At 36.9% G+C, this 18815-nt stretch overlaps 2 protein-coding genes across 3 annotated transcripts; both read right to left on the minus strand.

Moving 5' to 3' along the window:
* Positions 1-4692: 4692 nt before the first annotated feature.
* Positions 4693-10437, minus strand: LOC127170063 (B-cell receptor CD22-like). Of its 2 annotated transcripts, XM_051117833.1 has the most exons (12): positions 10416-10437; positions 10194-10244; positions 8547-8891; positions 8203-8448; positions 6644-6898; positions 6053-6307; positions 5727-5963; positions 5555-5648; positions 5420-5459; positions 5245-5322; positions 5105-5164; positions 4693-4910 (listed from the first exon to the last, which is right to left on the minus strand). In XM_051117833.1, the coding sequence occupies exons 2-12, from the start codon at positions 10240-10242 to the stop codon at positions 4887-4889; spliced, it is 1683 nt and encodes a 560-aa protein (XP_050973790.1). In that variant the 5' UTR covers positions 10243-10244; positions 10416-10437; the 3' UTR covers positions 4693-4886. The 2 variants fall into 2 exon arrangements, with proteins under 2 accessions (XP_050973790.1, XP_050973782.1); XM_051117825.1 differs by having other exon boundaries at positions 4693-5164.
* Positions 10438-13592: 3155 nt separating this feature from the next.
* Positions 13593-18599, minus strand: LOC127160682 (B-cell receptor CD22-like). Its single transcript, XM_051103367.1, has 6 exons — positions 18458-18599; positions 18078-18134; positions 16835-16972; positions 16335-16589; positions 15997-16227; positions 13593-13840 (listed from the first exon to the last, which is right to left on the minus strand). The coding sequence occupies exons 1-6, from the start codon at positions 18597-18599 to the stop codon at positions 13593-13595; spliced, it is 1071 nt and encodes a 356-aa protein (XP_050959324.1).
* Positions 18600-18815: the final 216 nt, after the last annotated feature.

An 18815-nucleotide genomic window follows, 5' to 3' on the forward strand; every position in this document is an offset into this window, starting at 1 on the left:
TCTGACATCACCATAGCAACACCTACACAAAATGTGCGGTTTTAAAGTTTGTTTTTGTAATCATTTCTGTAACATTTGTGATGGGGTAGATAATAGTAATAGTAGTGGTTATATTAGGCTTGAGGACTACAAATGAGTTGGACTACAAACCCCAGGAGTCTTGGTATACTATAAAAAGGAAATAAAACTTTTTGGCCTTCATCTTTGTGGTACCATGTGCTAAAGAAGAGATGCTGTGTGACATGTTTCAAGGCTGTGATGAAACGTGATGAAATAGATGAATAGTTGCCTTGTGAGCAGATGCAAGTAAATTGTGGAGGTAAGGGTTGTGATTATTATGGTTAAAGTTGGTGTGTTTAGTTGTAACGTATGTTTTTTGTGTTTATTTGTGTTTATATTTGTTTTAGTGTGCTTATTGGAGATATACTGATGAGTGCCTCAGAGAACTGAATAGATGTATTCAATAACACAGGTACTGATCTTAATTGATATATTGAAATAGGTGAATTTTGTTTTTAAAGGTTTTCTATGGTAATTTGTGTGTTGTTTTATTGAATTAAGTGTTTTTTTTTTTGTTTGTTTGTTTTTAAAGGGCAATTATGAATTGTATTTTCTTTGTTTTTACAGATGATGTATGATTGCTGTTTACTTTTATTGAAAATACTGGTGGCTTGAAGATCAGTCTTAAAGTCCCCCTTTAGTCAAAATCAAGATTTTTATGTTGTTTATTTGTCTGTGTTGTGTTTTTAATATGCTTTTAGACAAACCATGTGCCAGTCCATTAATCAACACCACTGCTAAGTATTTTCTCCTTAAAACCGTAGTTTCCCAAAGGCTGTTCCAGAAATGTGGTTTGAAATGGGCCTTTTTTTGCTACGTCACAAACTTAACAATAACCAGTCACGTCAAAGGATAGATTCCTATCATTAGCATGCAAAACATACCAACAAGATTGTCAGAACAAAACCAAATATTAAATAGAGCATTTAATGGAGCATATAGAACATTAAGTGGAGCACAACTGCTAGGCGCTAACTTGAAAAATAACCTGCGGCAACCGTGTAAAAGTAGCCCGGAGTCAGACACACCTCTACCGCATTGTCGTCTGCACTGGAATCACAAACTAGGCTGCATTCGAGCCTTCAAGGCATTTTGAGTTGGAGATATTCTTGTCTAATTTACATCCCTGCTCCGGCATCGAAACAATGGAGGTCGGACTGAGACAGCTGATTTGAGGTAAAACGCTCATGTCAATCTACTATCGTGGGAGCGGCCTCTGTGGGTGTGACGCCACACCAACAGGCATTTGAGAACGGCTCGATTTGAAATTTATTTTTTACAGATTAATTCAAAACCACTGCATGGATTTGTATCATTATAGGCTAGATTTGTACATACAGTGCCAACACACATTAATGTTCAAACAACATGAAAAAGTGAACTTAGCATCTGTTGACCCCTTTAAGGGACACAATTTTGGACTACAGGGGGACTTCAAGACATGACTTTAAATGTTATATTGTGATGAAGTGGCTTGGATTCTGTGAGATTGTGTTGTGTTTTGTTTTTGTTTTGTTCATTTATATGTTTTGTTTGGACCAACAAATGATAGTGGGGCTCACGTTTTCTTATATATGGTTGACTCTGTTAAGGTGAGGAGGAGCAGTTTGTAGTGGCTTGAGTGGGGTTTTTGACACTTGTAGTGAAACTTGCTTTGTGTTGTGATGGAGTGTATAATTTTTACAGAGTAATTGCCATTCCATATGATTGGAGAACTCCATGTTCTGCAGTGGGTTTAACACTGTTTGTTTTGTTTCTTTTGTTTCTTTGACACTTGTAATTATCTTCTGTGTTGCCTGTCTTTTCAGTTTCCCCATTATTGGTAAAGTGTAGGGGTTACACATTGTAATATTTTATAGGACAATAGTTAGTAAACATCTAACTATTACAGTTTTGATGCTGCTGTTTATTGAGGTAATGAGTTTTTGACTGATTTCTGTGCGGGTAAACTAGTTAAGCACAGAAGCCTTTAACTTCCTCTTTCTGGCCAGTGTAAATCAAGCTCCATCTGCAGCTGCTGACCAAGATAGTCTTGTGGCTTAAGCTGCAGAATAAACCGCAGGTCACGCCAACATCCAAAACAAAACACATATCAGCCCTTGAAACTGGCTGACAGTGTATGTATTAAAAACCACATCTAATTACCAGATAAAGATAGTAAAAATGAACCACAACTTAATTTATTTAACAACATTACATCTACTTTCATGTATGCCCTTGGCAGATGCTTTCATCCAAAGTAACTCACACTGCATTTATATTTGTTCATGCATTACATGGAATTTAAACCCATGACTTTGGTTGTTGCAAGCACTGTGCTCTACTGTTTGAACTACAGGAATATCAGATCAGGAAAATATCAGATCAAATAGTACAGATGTCATCATATGTATATATCATGGCTACTTGCGGTCATGACCAGTGACAGCACTACAAATGTTCAAAATGGAACCAGTAATGGGATTTTTATGTGGCTAACATCTTATATTTAACATCAGGATATGACGCCACATAGTACAGATATAACAGAAGCAGAGACTATGGCAACCAGCACAGAGACGACATTACACCAACATCATAACATAGGTGGAAACTTTATATTTATGAAAACTGGGCAAATTTGTAGTCTGTAGTGATGCTTATTATGTTTTCAAACTTACTTGCCTATTTATACTTTACCAGGGGAAACAAGAAAATAAAAGATTGATTGCGCTTTTATAACCGAATGCAATGAATTAATAGCAATTTAATAACAAAACAAACAATAAAAACTTCTCAAGAATATATAGATTAAAACAATACTGAAGTTGATCATCTAAGCTTTTTAGGCAGGCCTTGTGTCACTTCTCTTTTGTTTCCCATTATCTTGTGAAACTCTAAATATGGACATTAATTCAATTTGCCCTGTAGCAATGACTGATGTGAGAAAACAAGGCGTGTCCAAACTCACAGCAGCATCTGTCTAGTGTTGACTGTATGATCATGTGAAACAAATGAGAGACGGACAGATGAGTGCTGATGTCACATACCTGCTGCTCTGACAACTGTAGGAAGACAAATTTGCTTATATTGCTAATATTGTTTAACTGTAAATCTAATACTTAGAGAAAACTATCCATTCATCCATTAAATTTTCTCCTATAGAGGGTGCTTAGTGGATTCAGTAGGCTTGTTAAAGACACCAAACGCCCGCTTGAGAGATGTGAGTTTTCACCTCAAAGGCAAAGAATATCACTCACACTCTTATGTTTTGTTGCTAATAAATGGAGTGGCACAGGTATAGTGGATAAGTAAGTATGCACCATCCTGGTTCCCTCAAAAAAAGAAACAAAGAAACAAACAAAAAAAAAAACTAATAATTTTTAAACGCCTGTAAATGCAATTGAAAATCAAGTGGATTCACACAATTGATTCAGTGAGAATATTTCCTATTGAGTTTATCAGACTGTATTCACATATTATTCACATATTTTACCTTTTATATGCAGAATTATGTTAACGGTAGACTCATCAACTTGCACCAGTTGTAAAATTAAGTTGCAGAACACAGGATTTACTGTCCATCGCAATGGACATCAGGAGCAAGAAGCTCATGTATTAGTTGAATAACAGGTTGAGAAATTTGTGCTAGCATTTCAGATGTTAATGTTTTATGAAAATGTATGTTAATTAATGAAATTAATATTAATATGATTTCATTTATGTCTTCAAAGTGATTATAACCTGTAGATCAATTTTTCAGTGGTTTTACTGAGAAACAGCCATAGTGGATGTGAGATCAGTGATACACAGCAACATGCACACTCACACCCCCTCCATATACACTGATGTCTTGATGCTATAATGCACACAATCATATATTTATCAAAACAATCAGCAGGTACACATAAACCCATGTATATACATGCAAAGACATTTATACTCAGATTCACCCACTTCAACTAAAAAAACAAGTTTTTTGAGACTTCATATCACCTTTTTTACCACATTCTTACGGTATTGTTCATTCTTACAGTATGTGTTCTGTTCAAAATCTTAAACACTAGTTCAGCTATAGTGCAAAACTCTACTGGTATGGTTAAAATATGTGTTTTGTTTATTTTTTCTTCAGTCCTGACATCCATTGTAGCGGACAAGAGAAAAATCTAATAAAAAATGAGTTTGCACAAATCTTTTTTTTTTTTTTTTTTTTTTTTTTTTTTTAGACTTATTTATATGTTGGAGAAAAGCAAATATAAAGAGGACATTTTATTTTTATTTATTTATTTTTTTTTTATCTGAAAGGGTTAACTCTTACCGTGTTCTGGTGAGTCTGATCTTCAGCGGGCATTAAACCGATTCATTTAGCATGGTTTACACAGTTTATTTTCAAATTATTGTGCAAACAGAAAATGTTTCTTCCTCTTTCTTGACTCCTGCCCACACAATCAGTGGAACAACTGAAGTAAAAAACAATTCTGACACAATTTTATGAACTAAAGCTTTACATAACACTTCTTTAAATGGGTGGTCCAGCAGGCATATATCAAACACACACACACAAAAAAATCTTTCTTTTTCTTTTATTCTGTTTTTATTCTTCTTTTAATTCTGTAAATTGAAACATACAGAATATTTTGAAACATATTGAGTAAGAGTGGATGGTGTCATTTTGACCACAGGCAAATGCACAACCATGAATCACAAAAAATTCTGTATGTAACTGTACTGGAAAAAAAAATGACACACATTCGCCATTCACACACAAAGTCATTTATTTAGCCAGGAGTTGTGATGTAGGTATCCAACGGAGATAAAGTCAAGTACAGTTTAACTTGTGCTTCATCTTACTGTGGCATCTCACTGTGTGGCTACAGATACATGACAAGCAAAACACATTTCAGACACATTATTTTTTATTTAAAAAGTATTTACTGTTGGTAAAATTACTCTACGAGTCTAGTTAGTAAGTGAATAAATGGGTTGTTTAATACCGGTTGTCTAGTATTGAAGAAGTTTCTTCTTTATTGGTTATATTGAGACTTACATTGAGACTACTACTTACTGACTGATTCTCATATTCAGAAGAGCCTGACTGGTGAACAGCAGGTCTAGGGTGGACAGTCTATGTGAAGAACATATAATTTATTTCCCAACCTTTGAATGAATGAACTCTTTTTCATGTGTATTTCTAGCTTCACTTACTGTGAGTGTGTTGTACTGGTCAGAAGATCTGGACCTGGGCTCAAGAGCCATATATTTGTTTACTCTGAGATCATCATTCTACAGCGAAACAGAGAGAAATACTGGTATGTGTTTATGTATACACACACACACACACACAAAAACAGACAATCACAAACAAACATTTTTTATTCACCTCATACTCATGTATTGCAGGTCTCCTGTTCATCATTTTTCTATAGGGAACAAACCAGGAATTTCATTTTTATAATCAAATATCTTTCTGCATTAGTTTGAAAGTACATGATGTTTATATACTCTTTATATTTACTTTATAAATAATATAATGATGATGACGATGATGATGAATACTCCTCCAGATGCCACTGTGATCTCAGTCACATTCCAACCAGCACCACGGTGACCTGAACAGGAGGATCATCATCATTAACAAATTGATGCATGATGTGAAGATGTGAAGATGAATGTGTTAAAAGCTTTACCTGTGACAGTAACAGCATCTGATCTCTGAGATCCATGTTGATTGTGAGCCTCACAGTAGAAGCGTCCACTCTGTAGTGCACTGAAACTCTGTCCAGATCCAACAGATGAGGATTCATCCTCCTTAAACCAGATGAAGTTCAGAGCAGGTGGGTTTGAATCACTGCTGCAGGTCAGAGTCACTGAATCACTTTCTGTTATTTCACCAGAGACAGACACTAAGACATTCTTTGGAGGATCTAACAAAGACAATAAAACAACAATAAATTTGACATGATAAATGTTCAGAGGATTTAATGTCACAGTTACTGAACCATCATCAACTCACACATGACACTTAAAGTCACAGTATCAGAGTATTTCTCTCCATATTTATTTCTGGCCTTGCACTTGTATTCTCCACTGTGATCAGAGCTGATCTTTGAGATGCTGTAGATTCTTCCAGATCCTACAAACGTTCCTCCTTTAAACCAGATGATTTCTGCAGGTGGGTTTGAATCACTGCTGCAGATCAGAGTCATTGAATCTCCCTCCACTATTTCACCAGATGAACTGATGGACACTGAGACACTCCTGGGAGAATCTAACACAGACAAACAAACAGTCACATGGAATTTTAGATAACAGACTACACGCGCATACACACACACATGCACACGCATGCAACAGAGCAGTGGACAGCCATTTATGCTGCGGTGCCCGGGGAGCAGTTGGGGGTTTGGTGCCTTGCTGAAGGGTCTCACTTCAGTCGGATGGGAGAGAGCACTGTACATTCACTTCCCCCACCTACAATCCCTGCCACTACTGAGAAACCACAACCTTTGGGTTACGAATCCTACTTTCTAACCATTAGGTCACGACTGCCCCTGGATTTATTGAAGGATTTATTGCTACTGTTACTAAATTATAATTAACTCACACATGACGTTTAAAGTCACAGCATTAGATAATTTCTCTCCATGTTTATTTCTGGACTTGCACTTGTATTCTCCACTGTGATCAGAGCTGATCTTTGAGATGCTGTAGATTCTTTGAGATCCTACAAACGTTCCTCCTTTAAACCAGTTGATTTCTGCAGGTGGGTTTGAATCACTGCTGCAGTTCAGAGTCACTGAATCTCCCTCCACTATTTCACCAGATGGACTGATGGAGATCACAGGATTCACAGGAGCATCTACAGGAGAAATATTTAAAATATTATTTTTTAAATATTAGAAAGTAGCTAATCTCTAAAGGCATCAAAATGTTGTGTTCAAACTGAACATGGTCATGACTGATTAATTCATGCTGACTCTGTCTGTGTCTTACTCAAATTAATCTCAAAGGATTCAGTGAGGTTCAGATCTAGACTTCAACCAAGTTCTTCCAAGCCAGAGTAAATAATTTCTTTATTGATCTCCTTCTGAATATTGTCATGCAGGAGCCAAACAGCTACACAGACTCTACTACTCTACTCAAATTGTTTGTTATAAGGACCGTTGATGTGTCTAAATGACTGTTGATGTGACTGTGAAAACCTGTTGAAATGAGGAGGAAGTTAGCACTGCAGCCACTACCACCAGCAATATAAGAGCCAGAGCCACAGATTGCCCGGCATCCAAACTAACCACGTCTGAGTTTCCACCCTACCCTAAATGTCCTGTGTCTCCTCTGCCCAATTCAGAATCTCCTCTGTTTCCACCAGTTCCACCCAGTACCAAGTCTGTGTTGTCACTGAAGCTCCTGTCCAGCCTCCCTCTTCACCCAGTCTTCTGGATCTGCCTCCAATGATTCCCTCCAGCTCCTTGGTTCTTCCTCTATTTTCTCCACTTTGCCATGTGAATAAGTCTCAGATTTTTCAGTCTCCACCTCCATCCTGGGGTGTCAATCCCCTGGCTTCATCTCAGCCTGCTGACCCTTCAGCTCCACCTCGTCTCCACACTTGGGTCCTGTCAGTCCTCAGACTCCACGGGGCTTCCTCGTCCCTCCGGCTCCAACTTAGTCTGTCACCGACCTGCCTCTACCATGGTTTTCCACTCCTCTGGCTGTACCTCAATCCTCCATCCCTCTGGTTCCGTCGGGCTCCTCCTTCCTTCCGTCTCCACCTTGGTCCAGAAAGGCTGTGGCTCCACCCTGGCCCTCCAGTTCTGGGTCAAGTGTTCCTGTGTTCGACCCAGTTTGATTTCCCACCACTTGTTGGTTTCTGTGGTTTCAGATTAGTTCACACCTGTTTCTGTTTTCCCAGATTAGTTATGTGTATTTAAGCCCTTTGTTTGGTTCATTTCAGTTGTCCCTTGAAATCTATGTGGCTGTTTTAGTCCGTGTCCTGTATATCCTGAGTTTTCTTTAATACGTTTTAAATACTGCTGCGGCTAGATTCTGCTTCAACTATATTTGCAATCCATTAAAGGGCCCACAATTTTTTGCCCATTTACTTTATATAACTGAAACCTTCAAAGAAAAAAAAAAAGTTAATATACAATATATAAATATACTCACACGTGACACTGAGATAAACAACAGGAGAGATGTAACTGTGCCCATATACAGAACAGCTATAGCTGCCTGCATCCTCTCTTCTGACCGGCCAGAGGTCAAGTTTATTTTCAACAATTCCTGTGGTTAATGGCTGTGAGTTTCTGAACCAGATGAATGTTGATCTGTCAGTCAGAGTGCAGCTGCTTTTACATGTCAGACGGACTGAATCTCCCTCTGTCACTCTCTCAGGAGACTCCACCTGAAGATCTGAACACAACACACACATTATATCTAGTGCTGCTGTCATACACTCATTATTATTCAACATAATGCACAGAGGAAGAGTGAAACCGCATGAAAGTCACCTGTGACAGCAAGCAGCACTCCTGAATCACCAATCCAATTTCCATGAGCTACATTAGTAGTGATTCTGCAATAGTACAGGTTTGAATCAGTCAGGGTCACACGACTCAGCTGAAAGTGGAAGTATTGGTGAAGATCGTCCCAATAGTAAACCCTTCGACTGTATTCAGGGTCGTTTGACAGATCTAAAGGCTCTATGTGAACAGGTGTTTTGGTCCAGAACACATTCAGGATCCAATATCCAGGTGGAAATGTACAAAAGCAGGTCATTGTCACTGATGAGTCCTTTAGTGCACACATGTATGAATGACTGTAAGTCACACCCCAGTCATACTGGCCATAAACTCCTGAAACACACAATAAAGGGACTGTTCATCCAAAACAATCATTCAATCAAAAATTCATGCTGTACATTACTTTTAATTAATTAACATACATTTTAGTGTGGCAAAACATTAAGGTCAATTTTAGATTGTTTTAAACTTTTATACTAATAGTATATATTAGGAATGTTACAATACTCAATATAATATCGAACCATATGTGGCTTCTTATCATAGAATGAGGCAGACAATATAGTCTATACTGTACGTCAATTATGGCTTACAAATACCATTATGAAAAGCATTATAAAAATACCGAGATGGCTTGAAGAACACAGATAAACCATATATCATTACAGACGAGTGTTTATTGTCTTTACATTTTATCATTCAAAACGTTTAACGTTATATCTTGTTTTTATTCAGTTACAGCAATAGCGATGCCTTTAATATTAGAGAAGCTGGAAAGGAACGCAATCAGTGCCACTTCTTTGACGCATGTATGTTTTTTTTTTTTTTTTTTAAGTTTGCATGATATTGTATTTTTGATTATTAATACATCAAACTGGGTTTGATGGCCACTGCTTCTGGAAACATTTTACGACTTTTGAAACATGCATTGAGTAAGACTGGATGTTGTCACTTTAACCACAGACAGAGAAGTTATTTTTGAATGTCCCTGAGAGATTTACTTTTTGCCTTAAGTCTATTGCCATTATGAGACCTAAAAGAGAGTGGTGGGCTGTAGAGGAGGGTGGGACAGGAAATGACAACAATGAATCAGTGCCCACCAACAGTATCTCAACATACCTTGTTGATCAAAATATTAAAAATGGTTTCTCAGCTAATGCTTCTAATGTGTCGGCCAATGTGGTAAGCAGCAGTGTGATTGAGCCTCCCCAGCTACACTCCACAAATATTCCTTTAAATTGTATAATGTTTATGTGAATAGCTATTTTAGTTTGTTCTGAGATTGTGTCTGTCAATCAACATTAGAGTGCCACCCTTAGGCTGAATTACACAATGACACCAGACTTCTGTGCAAAGTGTGTCTGCATTTGCTCAGTGATTACAATATAACACTTACAAACTGTTTACCTTAAACTAGCACCAAGACCCAGAATCTGCCCTACATAAAATTCTAAATTTACGATGAGGAGCCACTAGTGGTGATACACTGTTTTTGACAAATGCAGAAAAAAAGTGAAACATTCAACAAGGAGTCCAATAATTTGCAGACCCCCAGTTAAAAGGAGTCACAAACAAGAAGTTAATTTTATTAGCAATCGCATACTGTTTTTTGATTCTCCAATAGGAGTAACTCACCATGAATCATGAGCAGAATCATCAGAGGAAGAGCCGTTCTGACTGACATAACTACAAGACCAATATAACACACACATCATGAGAAAATCACAATCTTTAGCATCAAAAGCATCTCCATAAAACACCATCTATTTGTTGAACTTGGACTGAGGATATTTCTCATTGGTCTCCACAACAATATTAATCAGGCTATATTAACATATTAATCAGAGTAACTCGTACCGTGTTCTGGTCTGATCTCCAGCAGGCGTTAAACTGATGAATTTCACACCAACCCCTGTGTATTTTTAAAAAGATTGCGTAAGCAGGTTACACCCACACAACTCTACTCCTGCCCACACAACTGGAGTAATGAATAATTCTCTGACCAAATTTTGATTTGTCAGTAATTAGTCAGTGAATCTCTACATAATCGAAACCGTAACATTTTTGCATTGAGAATTTGATTATGCAGCAATGTGGATTTTATATATATATATATATATATATATATATATATATATCTTGCAGCAAGATTTTTAAGTCTTTCCTCCTTCAGTTGTAAAGAAATTATGTTTTTTGAGGAAAAAAATTCAGCATTTCTCATCATATAATGGACTGATATGGTGCCCCGATTTTGAACTTCCAAAATGCAGCTTAAATGTGGCTTCAAATGATCACAAATGCGGTTGTAAACGATCCCAGCTGAGAAAGAAGGGTCTTATCTAGCCTAATGATCGGTTATTTTTATAAAAAATAATATAATTTATATACTTTTTTAATGTCAAAAGCTTGTCTTGTCTTATTCTGCATGGATTTTTTTCTGGTTCATGACAGTTAGTTCATGTTCTCCCTCAACTTCAAAATCGTCTTATATCACTGTTTTACCTTTTTCGTTAAGGGTGTTTGATCTTCTTTGCATGTTCACTTTGCATAGACTGGGTCGATACTTCTGCAGTGATGTAGGATGATTATGAAATGATTTTTTAAGTTGAGGGAGGAAAGTATGATTCTTGAACCATAATACACAGAGTTCACGGAGATCAATATAAGTAGAGCGTTTGAGATTAAAGTTTTTTTTATGAAAATAACCGATCGTTACATTAGATAAGACCCTTCTTCCTCTGCTGGGATTGTTTACAACCGCATTTGGGATCATTTGAAGCCGCATTTAAACTGTATTTTGGAAGTTCAAACTCTGGGCACCATATCAGTCCATTATATGGAGAAAAATGCTGAAATGTTTTCCTCAAAAACGTAATTTCTTTACGACTGAAGAAAGAAAGACATGAACATCTTGGATGACAAAGGGGTGAGTACATTATCTGTAAATCTTTGTTTTGGAACTTCTCCTTTAATGAGAAACAAACCAAATTTCACTGAGACTGGACTCTGTTTAGGGTGTGCTCAACAAAGTTGAGTTTCTTAATATAGTCATAATGACTATAACAACACATACTGTAATTAATAATTATACAAAACCATTAGTAAACTGTGAATTATGTCAAAAATAAGAGCACAGAACATTGTTGTTAGTCTTGAACTGTTAAATAACATAGGAGTCGATAGCTTTGTGGGTAGAGTGTGCTGTTGCACTTCAGGTGTCCTGAGTTTGAGTCCCAGCTTGTGGACCTAGGAACGAATACTAGTAATGAAGACGTTACAAGTGTTCTGCCATTGTCGTGACATTTTGCCAAGTATGGTAACCCATAATTAAAATTTGTGTTTTGCTGTACATTCACTCCACCCACATACAATTCCTGCCGGTACCGAGACGCGAACCCACAATCTTTAGGTTACAAGTTTGATACAACTTTGATATCTCTAATATCAGAAACAGTCAAAATAAATTAGTGAACAAACACTTTGCTAATATCACCAATCAGCTCCTAACATAACTGTTGATAAAAAGATACATACTTTGAGCACACCCTAAATGACCAATTATATGATGAATTGTTACATACATTACATACTTCTAGTGTAGAAACAAATGAGGAGGTGCGAGGCTAACATTTATTTTTGCACTTTAGAGGATGTCAACGATTTCTGTTTGAAATCTAATCCCTGCTCAAAACGCTGCGGTTTTTGTTCAGTGCTGAGTGTTTTTTTTTTTTTTTTTTTTTTTTTTTTTAACTTTATACAGTATAATCCATTCAATATTTGAATATAAGCCTTGTTTTTCATGCTACTAAGAGGACCTATGGCCATGTAAAGTACAAAGTGCAACATTTTGAGAGTGATATCCACATATAAATATGGGATTCATGTTCAAAAGTTACAGTGGACTGGATAAAAATATGATATTGTAATAATGCTTGCTACCACAAACTTTAATTAAACACATCATCACATAAGTCATAATATATTGTTTTATTTACTGGAAAAAAGTATACAAATATTCTCGCAGCAAAAACAAAAAAACAAAAAAAAAACAAAAAACAAACAAACTTTAATTTAGATAAGACAGAAAGCTCATTTATCACACATTAAGGTTGCAGATGTACGTAATTCATTTAAAAGCTATGAGAAACATCACTGCAAGAAGAAAACTTTATGATGGCATTCACACATGAAGTCATTCATTTTCATCAGGAGCTGTGATGTGGATGTCCAGCGACAGCACAAATTTGGAGTCAACTTGTGCTTCATGCTTACAAATGCATCTCAATATCTGGCTACAACAGAAATAAGACAAGTAAAACACATTTACACAGAACTGAATTCATTAACTGTTAACTGAAATCACCCTGCTAGTTTAACTCGCAACTGAGTGAATGTGCAGTTAGTATCTATTGAACAGCAGGTTCTGGGATGGACAACGTAAAGAAATTATTTATTACCTGACCTTTAAATGCACAAACTCTTTTGCAAATGTACTGTTGTTTGTGAGATTTCACTTACTATGAGTATGTTGTACGGCTCTGAAGATCTGGACCTGGGATCAAGACCTATACATGAGCCTACTACACTGGGAACTTCGTTCTACGGGGAAACAGAATGAAAAATACAAACACTCACACAAACATGTAGGAAAATGCTTATTTTTATTACTTTACTGATTACGTTCTGTGTCACTTTGATTATCTCACCTCATACTCGTGTTTAGCAGATTTTTGGTTTCTTTTTTTCAGACTGTCAAAAATGGAAACATAGGTAATTTAGTTGTTTCCTAATTAATAATCAAATATCCTTGTTGTATTAATTTGAAAGACAAAACATATATTTATATTATCTTTATTTAATTTACTTTATAAATAGTATAATGATTATGACAATGATGATGATGAATACTCCTCCAGATGCAGCTGTGATCACAATCACATTGCTATCAGCACCATGATGAACTGAAAGAGAAAGATCATCATAATTAACAAACTGATGAATGATGTAAATATACAGGAATATGTTAATAAAAACTTAACCTTTGACAGTAACAGCGTCTGATCTCTGAGATCCATGTTGATTGTGAGCCTCACAGTAGAAGCGTCCACTCTGTAGTGCACTGAAACTCTGTCCAGATCCAACAGATGAGGATTCATCCTCCTTAAACCAGCTGAAGTTCAGAGCAGGTAGGTTTGAATCACTGCTGCAGATCAGAGTCACTGAATCTCCTTCCACTATTTCAGCAGATCCAGTTATGGACACCACTACATTTCTTGGAGGATCTAAAATAGAATTAAATGTATTATCAACAGTGATAAAACCATTTGGAACTAGTAGATCTATTGTCGGTTCCTGCACTAGCGTTCACTTACACATCACTTCCAGCATCACAGCATTAGAATATTTAGGGGCCAAGCACCAGAGGTGCGGTGGCACCTATTGTATCCGTTGGCGTTATTATTATTCCGCTTCATCTTCTTCTTCCTCTTCCGCCGCAAGTCTATGGCAGCCCATAGAACCGCTTGCGGGAAAGTTGTATAATTTTGCACACTGATAGAGGACAGTCCCAACATTAACCATAGCAAGTTTGGAGTCTCTAACTCAAACTCTCTAGCGCCACCACTTGTCCAAACTTTCAAAAGATTTATGCTAATAACTTTTGAACCGTAAGCCACACAACAAAAATTCTTTTTTCCTCTGATTCCTTGGCTTATGCCGAGTTGAATGGACACCAAAATTCAAAAATCGTAAGATTTAGTTTTTTCGCTATTCTCAATTGTTCGTAAAACCTACTTTTTCGAACTCGTCCTAGGCCGTTGCACCGATTGTCACAAAAATTGATCCAGATCATCTTCAGACCACGCTGGCAAAAAGTCATGGAATTCAAGTCGATTCGTCCAGCCGTTCACGAATAACATGCGAAAGAATTCTACGAAAAGCTAGCAAAAATCAATGTGAGGCTATATCTCCGTAATAGTTTGTCATATTGACACCAAACTTGGTGTGTGTTATAACAAGCATGACCTGAGCCTACCTGCAGTGTTTCGGTGCAGTGCCCCTAGTGGTCAGGAGATAGGAAAAATGGCTATTTTTCTTTATAACGTCTGAATGATTTGTCCAAAAATCACAAAACTGGTCTCTTTAGATTCGGTGTGTCATACCGAGTCGAACCATATCCAATTTTCCCATGTCAGCCATTTTGGGTGTCGGCCATTTTGAATTTAGCTTTAAAATGCTGTATCTTGAGAACGGATTAGCGTATCGTTTCGACATTAATTACAAAAATGTTCGGCACCATGCCCTGAATGTACGTAAAAATTTCGGGGCCAGCGCCACCTTGTGGTCAAAAGTTATAACGAAATTTCAAAAAATGCTAATAACTTTTGCGTACATTAGCCTATTGAAATGAAACTGATTTTGATAGATTCCTTCGGTCATGCTGAGCACACCGATACCAATTTTGCCAATTTTGGCCGAACTTCCTGTCCGCCATTTTGATTCATGTTGAAAACCTACTTTTTCGAGCTCCTCCTAGACCGTTAGTCCAATTTTCACTAAATTTGACTCAGATCATCTTCAGACCATGCTGACAAAAAGTTATGGATTTTGTGTCGATATACGAAACCGTTTTCGTTTAGCGCATCAACGAATTTACTGGAAAGATGCCGAATTGCATCCGAGTCTGTATCTCTGCAAAGCTTTGACATACTGACACCAAATTTTATATGTGCTATTGTCACCACACTCTGACCAAGCCACATCAATTTGGTAACAGTGCCACCTATGGGTCAGAAGTAATACGCCATTCACTAAACATTAATAATGAAATTTACAAAAATGCTAATAACTTCTGTTTACATTAGCCTATTGGAATGAAACTGATGCCAATAGATTCCTTGGGTCAAGTCGAGAACATTGATACCCATTATGCCGAAATTGGCCAAACTTCCTGTCCGCCATTTTGATTAATGTACAAAACCTACTTTTTCGAACTCCTCCCAGACTGTTAGTCCGATCTTCACCAAATTTGACTCAGATCATCTTCAGACTATGCTGGCAAAAAGTTATGAATTTCGTGTCTATTTACAAAACCGTTTTCGTTTAGCGCATCAACAAATTTGCTGGAAAGATGCCAAACTACATCTGAGGATGTATCTCTGCAAAGCTTTGACATAATGACGGCAAACTTTGTGTGTGTCATTGTCATTTCACACAGAACACGTCACATCAATTTGAAAACAGCACCACCTGTTGGTCAAAAGTGATAAGCCATTAAATTTTATTACGACTGGTTGTATTTATGATTTTTCAGCCATTTCAACTGATATGATCCTAAAATGGCTTAAGTTACTCACTGTTGTAGTCGGTCTGCTGCTCCTTGCCGTGCTTAACTCCTCATTCTGCCTCTTTTGTGCTTGGCCCCGCAATTGCTGCTTGCAGCTATATTTCTCTCTATGTTTATTTCTGGACTTGCACTTGTATTCTCCACTGTGATCAGAGCTGATCTTTGAGATGCTGTAGATTCCTCCAGATCCCACTATTGTTTCTCCTTTATACCAGCTGATTTCTGCAGGTGGGTTTGAATCACTGCTGCAGTTCAGAGTCACTGAATCTCCCTCCACTATTTCACCAGATGGACTGATGGACACTGAGACACTCCTGGGTGGGTCTAAAAACAAACATACAAACAAACAAACAAACAAACAAACAAAAACATTCAAATTCACAATAAATATTAGAAAAATGTAAACAATGTGCAGATTATCATTAACTCACACAAGATGTTCAGAGCCACAGCATCAGAGTATTTCTCTCCATATTCATTTCTGGACTTGCACTTGTATTCTTCACCGTGATCAGATCTGATCTTTGAGATGATGTAGATTTTTCCAGATCCTACAAAGGTTCTTCCTTTAAACCAGCTGAATTCTGCAGGTGGGTTTGAATTACTGCTGCAGATCAGAGTCACTGAATCTCCCTCCACTATTTCAGTAGATGGACTGATGTAGATCACTGGTTTCAATGGAGGATCTACAGGATAAATATTTGAAATATTATTTTCAGAAATGTAATCACTTATTCAACAATGAAGGTGTAAAGATAAACTTCATGAGATCAAGATCCTCCAGACCAGAGTAAGGAAAACACTTTATTTGAAGGAGTCATAGTCATTAATTACAAGGAAAGCCCACATAAGTTTTACCAGTGTAGTTTACATCACTAACACCTTTGAAGAAAAAGGTACACAAACTACATAAAATACATACAGTACTTACATCCGATATTGGGGTGCATATAAGGTGATGTGGGATGCTGATTGTGTGGGTATGGACAAGTGTAACAGCACATTGGCACTGCTGACCAACACATGTATGAAGGGCTGTAACCATTCCAAACACACTGGCAAGAAACACCTGAAAAAATCAAGGGATGGTTCACTCAAAGGGAAATTTGTTTTTATATTAAAAGTTCATATAGCAGTTGTATCTAAACCTTGGGGTGCAAAAAATTTGACCAGATGAAACAGGGCTTGCAAAATCGCTATCCTGACGTCCCGGTGCTATTGTTTTTTCTAGCTGGTCTACCAAAATGTGTCACAGCCCTGACCAATGGCCTGTCTTTACTATTAGAAAAAATCTGAATTATAATTTCAAGAGGTCTCTTAAATTTGGGGATTAGATTCACAAAAATTACAATATGGATTAAAGTAAGGACTGGACCTCAAAAGGCTGATTTCACTGAAAAGACATAAATATTAGCGCTGCAAATTTCAAAATCAAATTGCGGCACAGGTGTTTTTTAAAACCAACTGTTTTCAGAAAAGTTTCAATGGCTTTTTCATTTTGATCTTTCCTGTAATGTCTGATAAAGTAGCATTCATGAGCGCAGTTATGCTTTGTTTATAGCTGTTACCAGAGAAAATGGTATATTTATGCTGTTCCAAAAGTGCCACCTAGTGGCAGAGAATTAATTAGCATTTTCATTAAGCCTTTCTGCTGTTGTTCAGACCACTGTGAAAATTGAGCCATCTTTTTATGCAGCAAACACATATAGAGTTGTAAATGTGAAAAAAGCTAATGTGTCTTCTAAAAGCAATTATGACAAGTATCTATTTTTCAGCTGTAAATTATGCTATTTTATGGTTTAATATGTTATCAAAGACATTGCCCTACCCTGCTCATACATTGTTAATTGTCTCAATTGGTCTTAAAAAGGGTCATAAATTTATCTTCATTTTTTTAAATTTTAAAAATCCCCCAGATACCCTGTGAATAGTGAAATAAACTGACAGTTATGCTTTGAAAATGTGGCTTATTTACATTTTAACTCCTATCTAGTTTTCTGAATAAATAAAAACTAAAGTTTACATGTAAACGACTGTAATTTTGATTAATACATGTCAATGAGGATTCATTCGGGAGTCCAATGACTTGCAGAAACGTTCTTAAAGAACTTAACAAAGAATAGGTTTATTTAATAAGCGACTATGTAATGTTTGTTTATTATCCAGTGACTCACCTTGAATCATGAGCAGAATCACCAGAGCAAGAGGAGGAGCCATTCTGACTGACATCACTTCAAGAACAATATAACACACACATCATGAGAAAAACACAATCTTTAGCTTCAAAAACATCTCCATAAATCAGTTTTTGAGTTTTTGGTGAATATTTCCTATTGAACAAGTCAGTAGGTTAGAACAGTATTAACTTGACTATATTCACATATTACTTTTTTTGACATCTGCCTAAAGCAGATTATAGTTGATATGTACACTGTATACAGTATGTGACATTCCTTATGTATTGTTTATGTTAACATGACCTTGTGAATTGCCCTTAGGGAATAAATAAAGTGTCTTAAATTGAAATATTAACCATATTCACAATAACTCCTACCGTGTTCTGGTGAGTCTGATCTCCGGCAGGCAGTAAACCGATTTGATATGATGAACACAGTTTGATATGTCCAAGCAGACAGAAATGTTTCTTCCTCTTTCTTGGGTGCTGCCCACACAAGCAACTTCATATAGCATACCATGACCCAATGGCAGTTATTGGAAAGGAAAGGACGTGACACGTGGCCAAGTATGGTGACCCATCCAAATGTTCTTTGCATTTAACTCATCCCAGTGCGCACGCACACACATACACACAGTAGTGAGTAGTGAACACACCTGGAGCAGTAGGCATCCATAATGCTATCGCTGCGGCACCCGGGGAACAGTTGGAGGTTTGGTGCCTTGTTCAAGTGACT

The sequence above is a fragment of the Labeo rohita genome, chromosome 1 (genome assembly GCF_022985175.1).
Source record: "Labeo rohita strain BAU-BD-2019 chromosome 1, IGBB_LRoh.1.0, whole genome shotgun sequence".
In the NCBI taxonomy this organism is placed as follows: Eukaryota; Metazoa; Chordata; class Actinopteri; order Cypriniformes; family Cyprinidae; genus Labeo; species Labeo rohita.

Bases quoted from the DNA above. Each gene is read 5' to 3' on its own strand.
- LOC127170063 (XM_051117825.1), bottom strand. From the start codon at position 10,242: ATGTCAGTCAGAACGGCTCTTCCTCTGATGATTCTGCTCATGATTCAT. The intron at 5,964-6,052 runs GTGAGTTGATGA...TGTCTTTGTTAG, and splicing joins TGTGACTTTAAGTGTCATGT to ATCCTCCAAAGAATGTCTTA. The intron at 5,649-5,726 runs GTAAAGCTTTTA...CCTCCTGTTCAG, and splicing joins AGATGCTGTTACTGTCACAG to GTCACCGTGGTGCTGGTTGG.
- LOC127160682 (XM_051103367.1), bottom strand. From the start codon at position 18,599: ATGGTATGCTATATGAAGTTGCTTGTGTGGGCAGCACCCAAGAAAGAG. The intron at 16,973-18,077 runs GTGAGTCACTGG...TGATTTTTTCAG, and splicing joins GATTCTGCTCATGATTCAAG to GTGTTTCTTGCCAGTGTGTT. The intron at 16,590-16,834 runs GTAAGTACTGTA...TTTATCCTGTAG, and splicing joins TATGCACCCCAATATCGGAT to ATCCTCCATTGAAACCAGTG.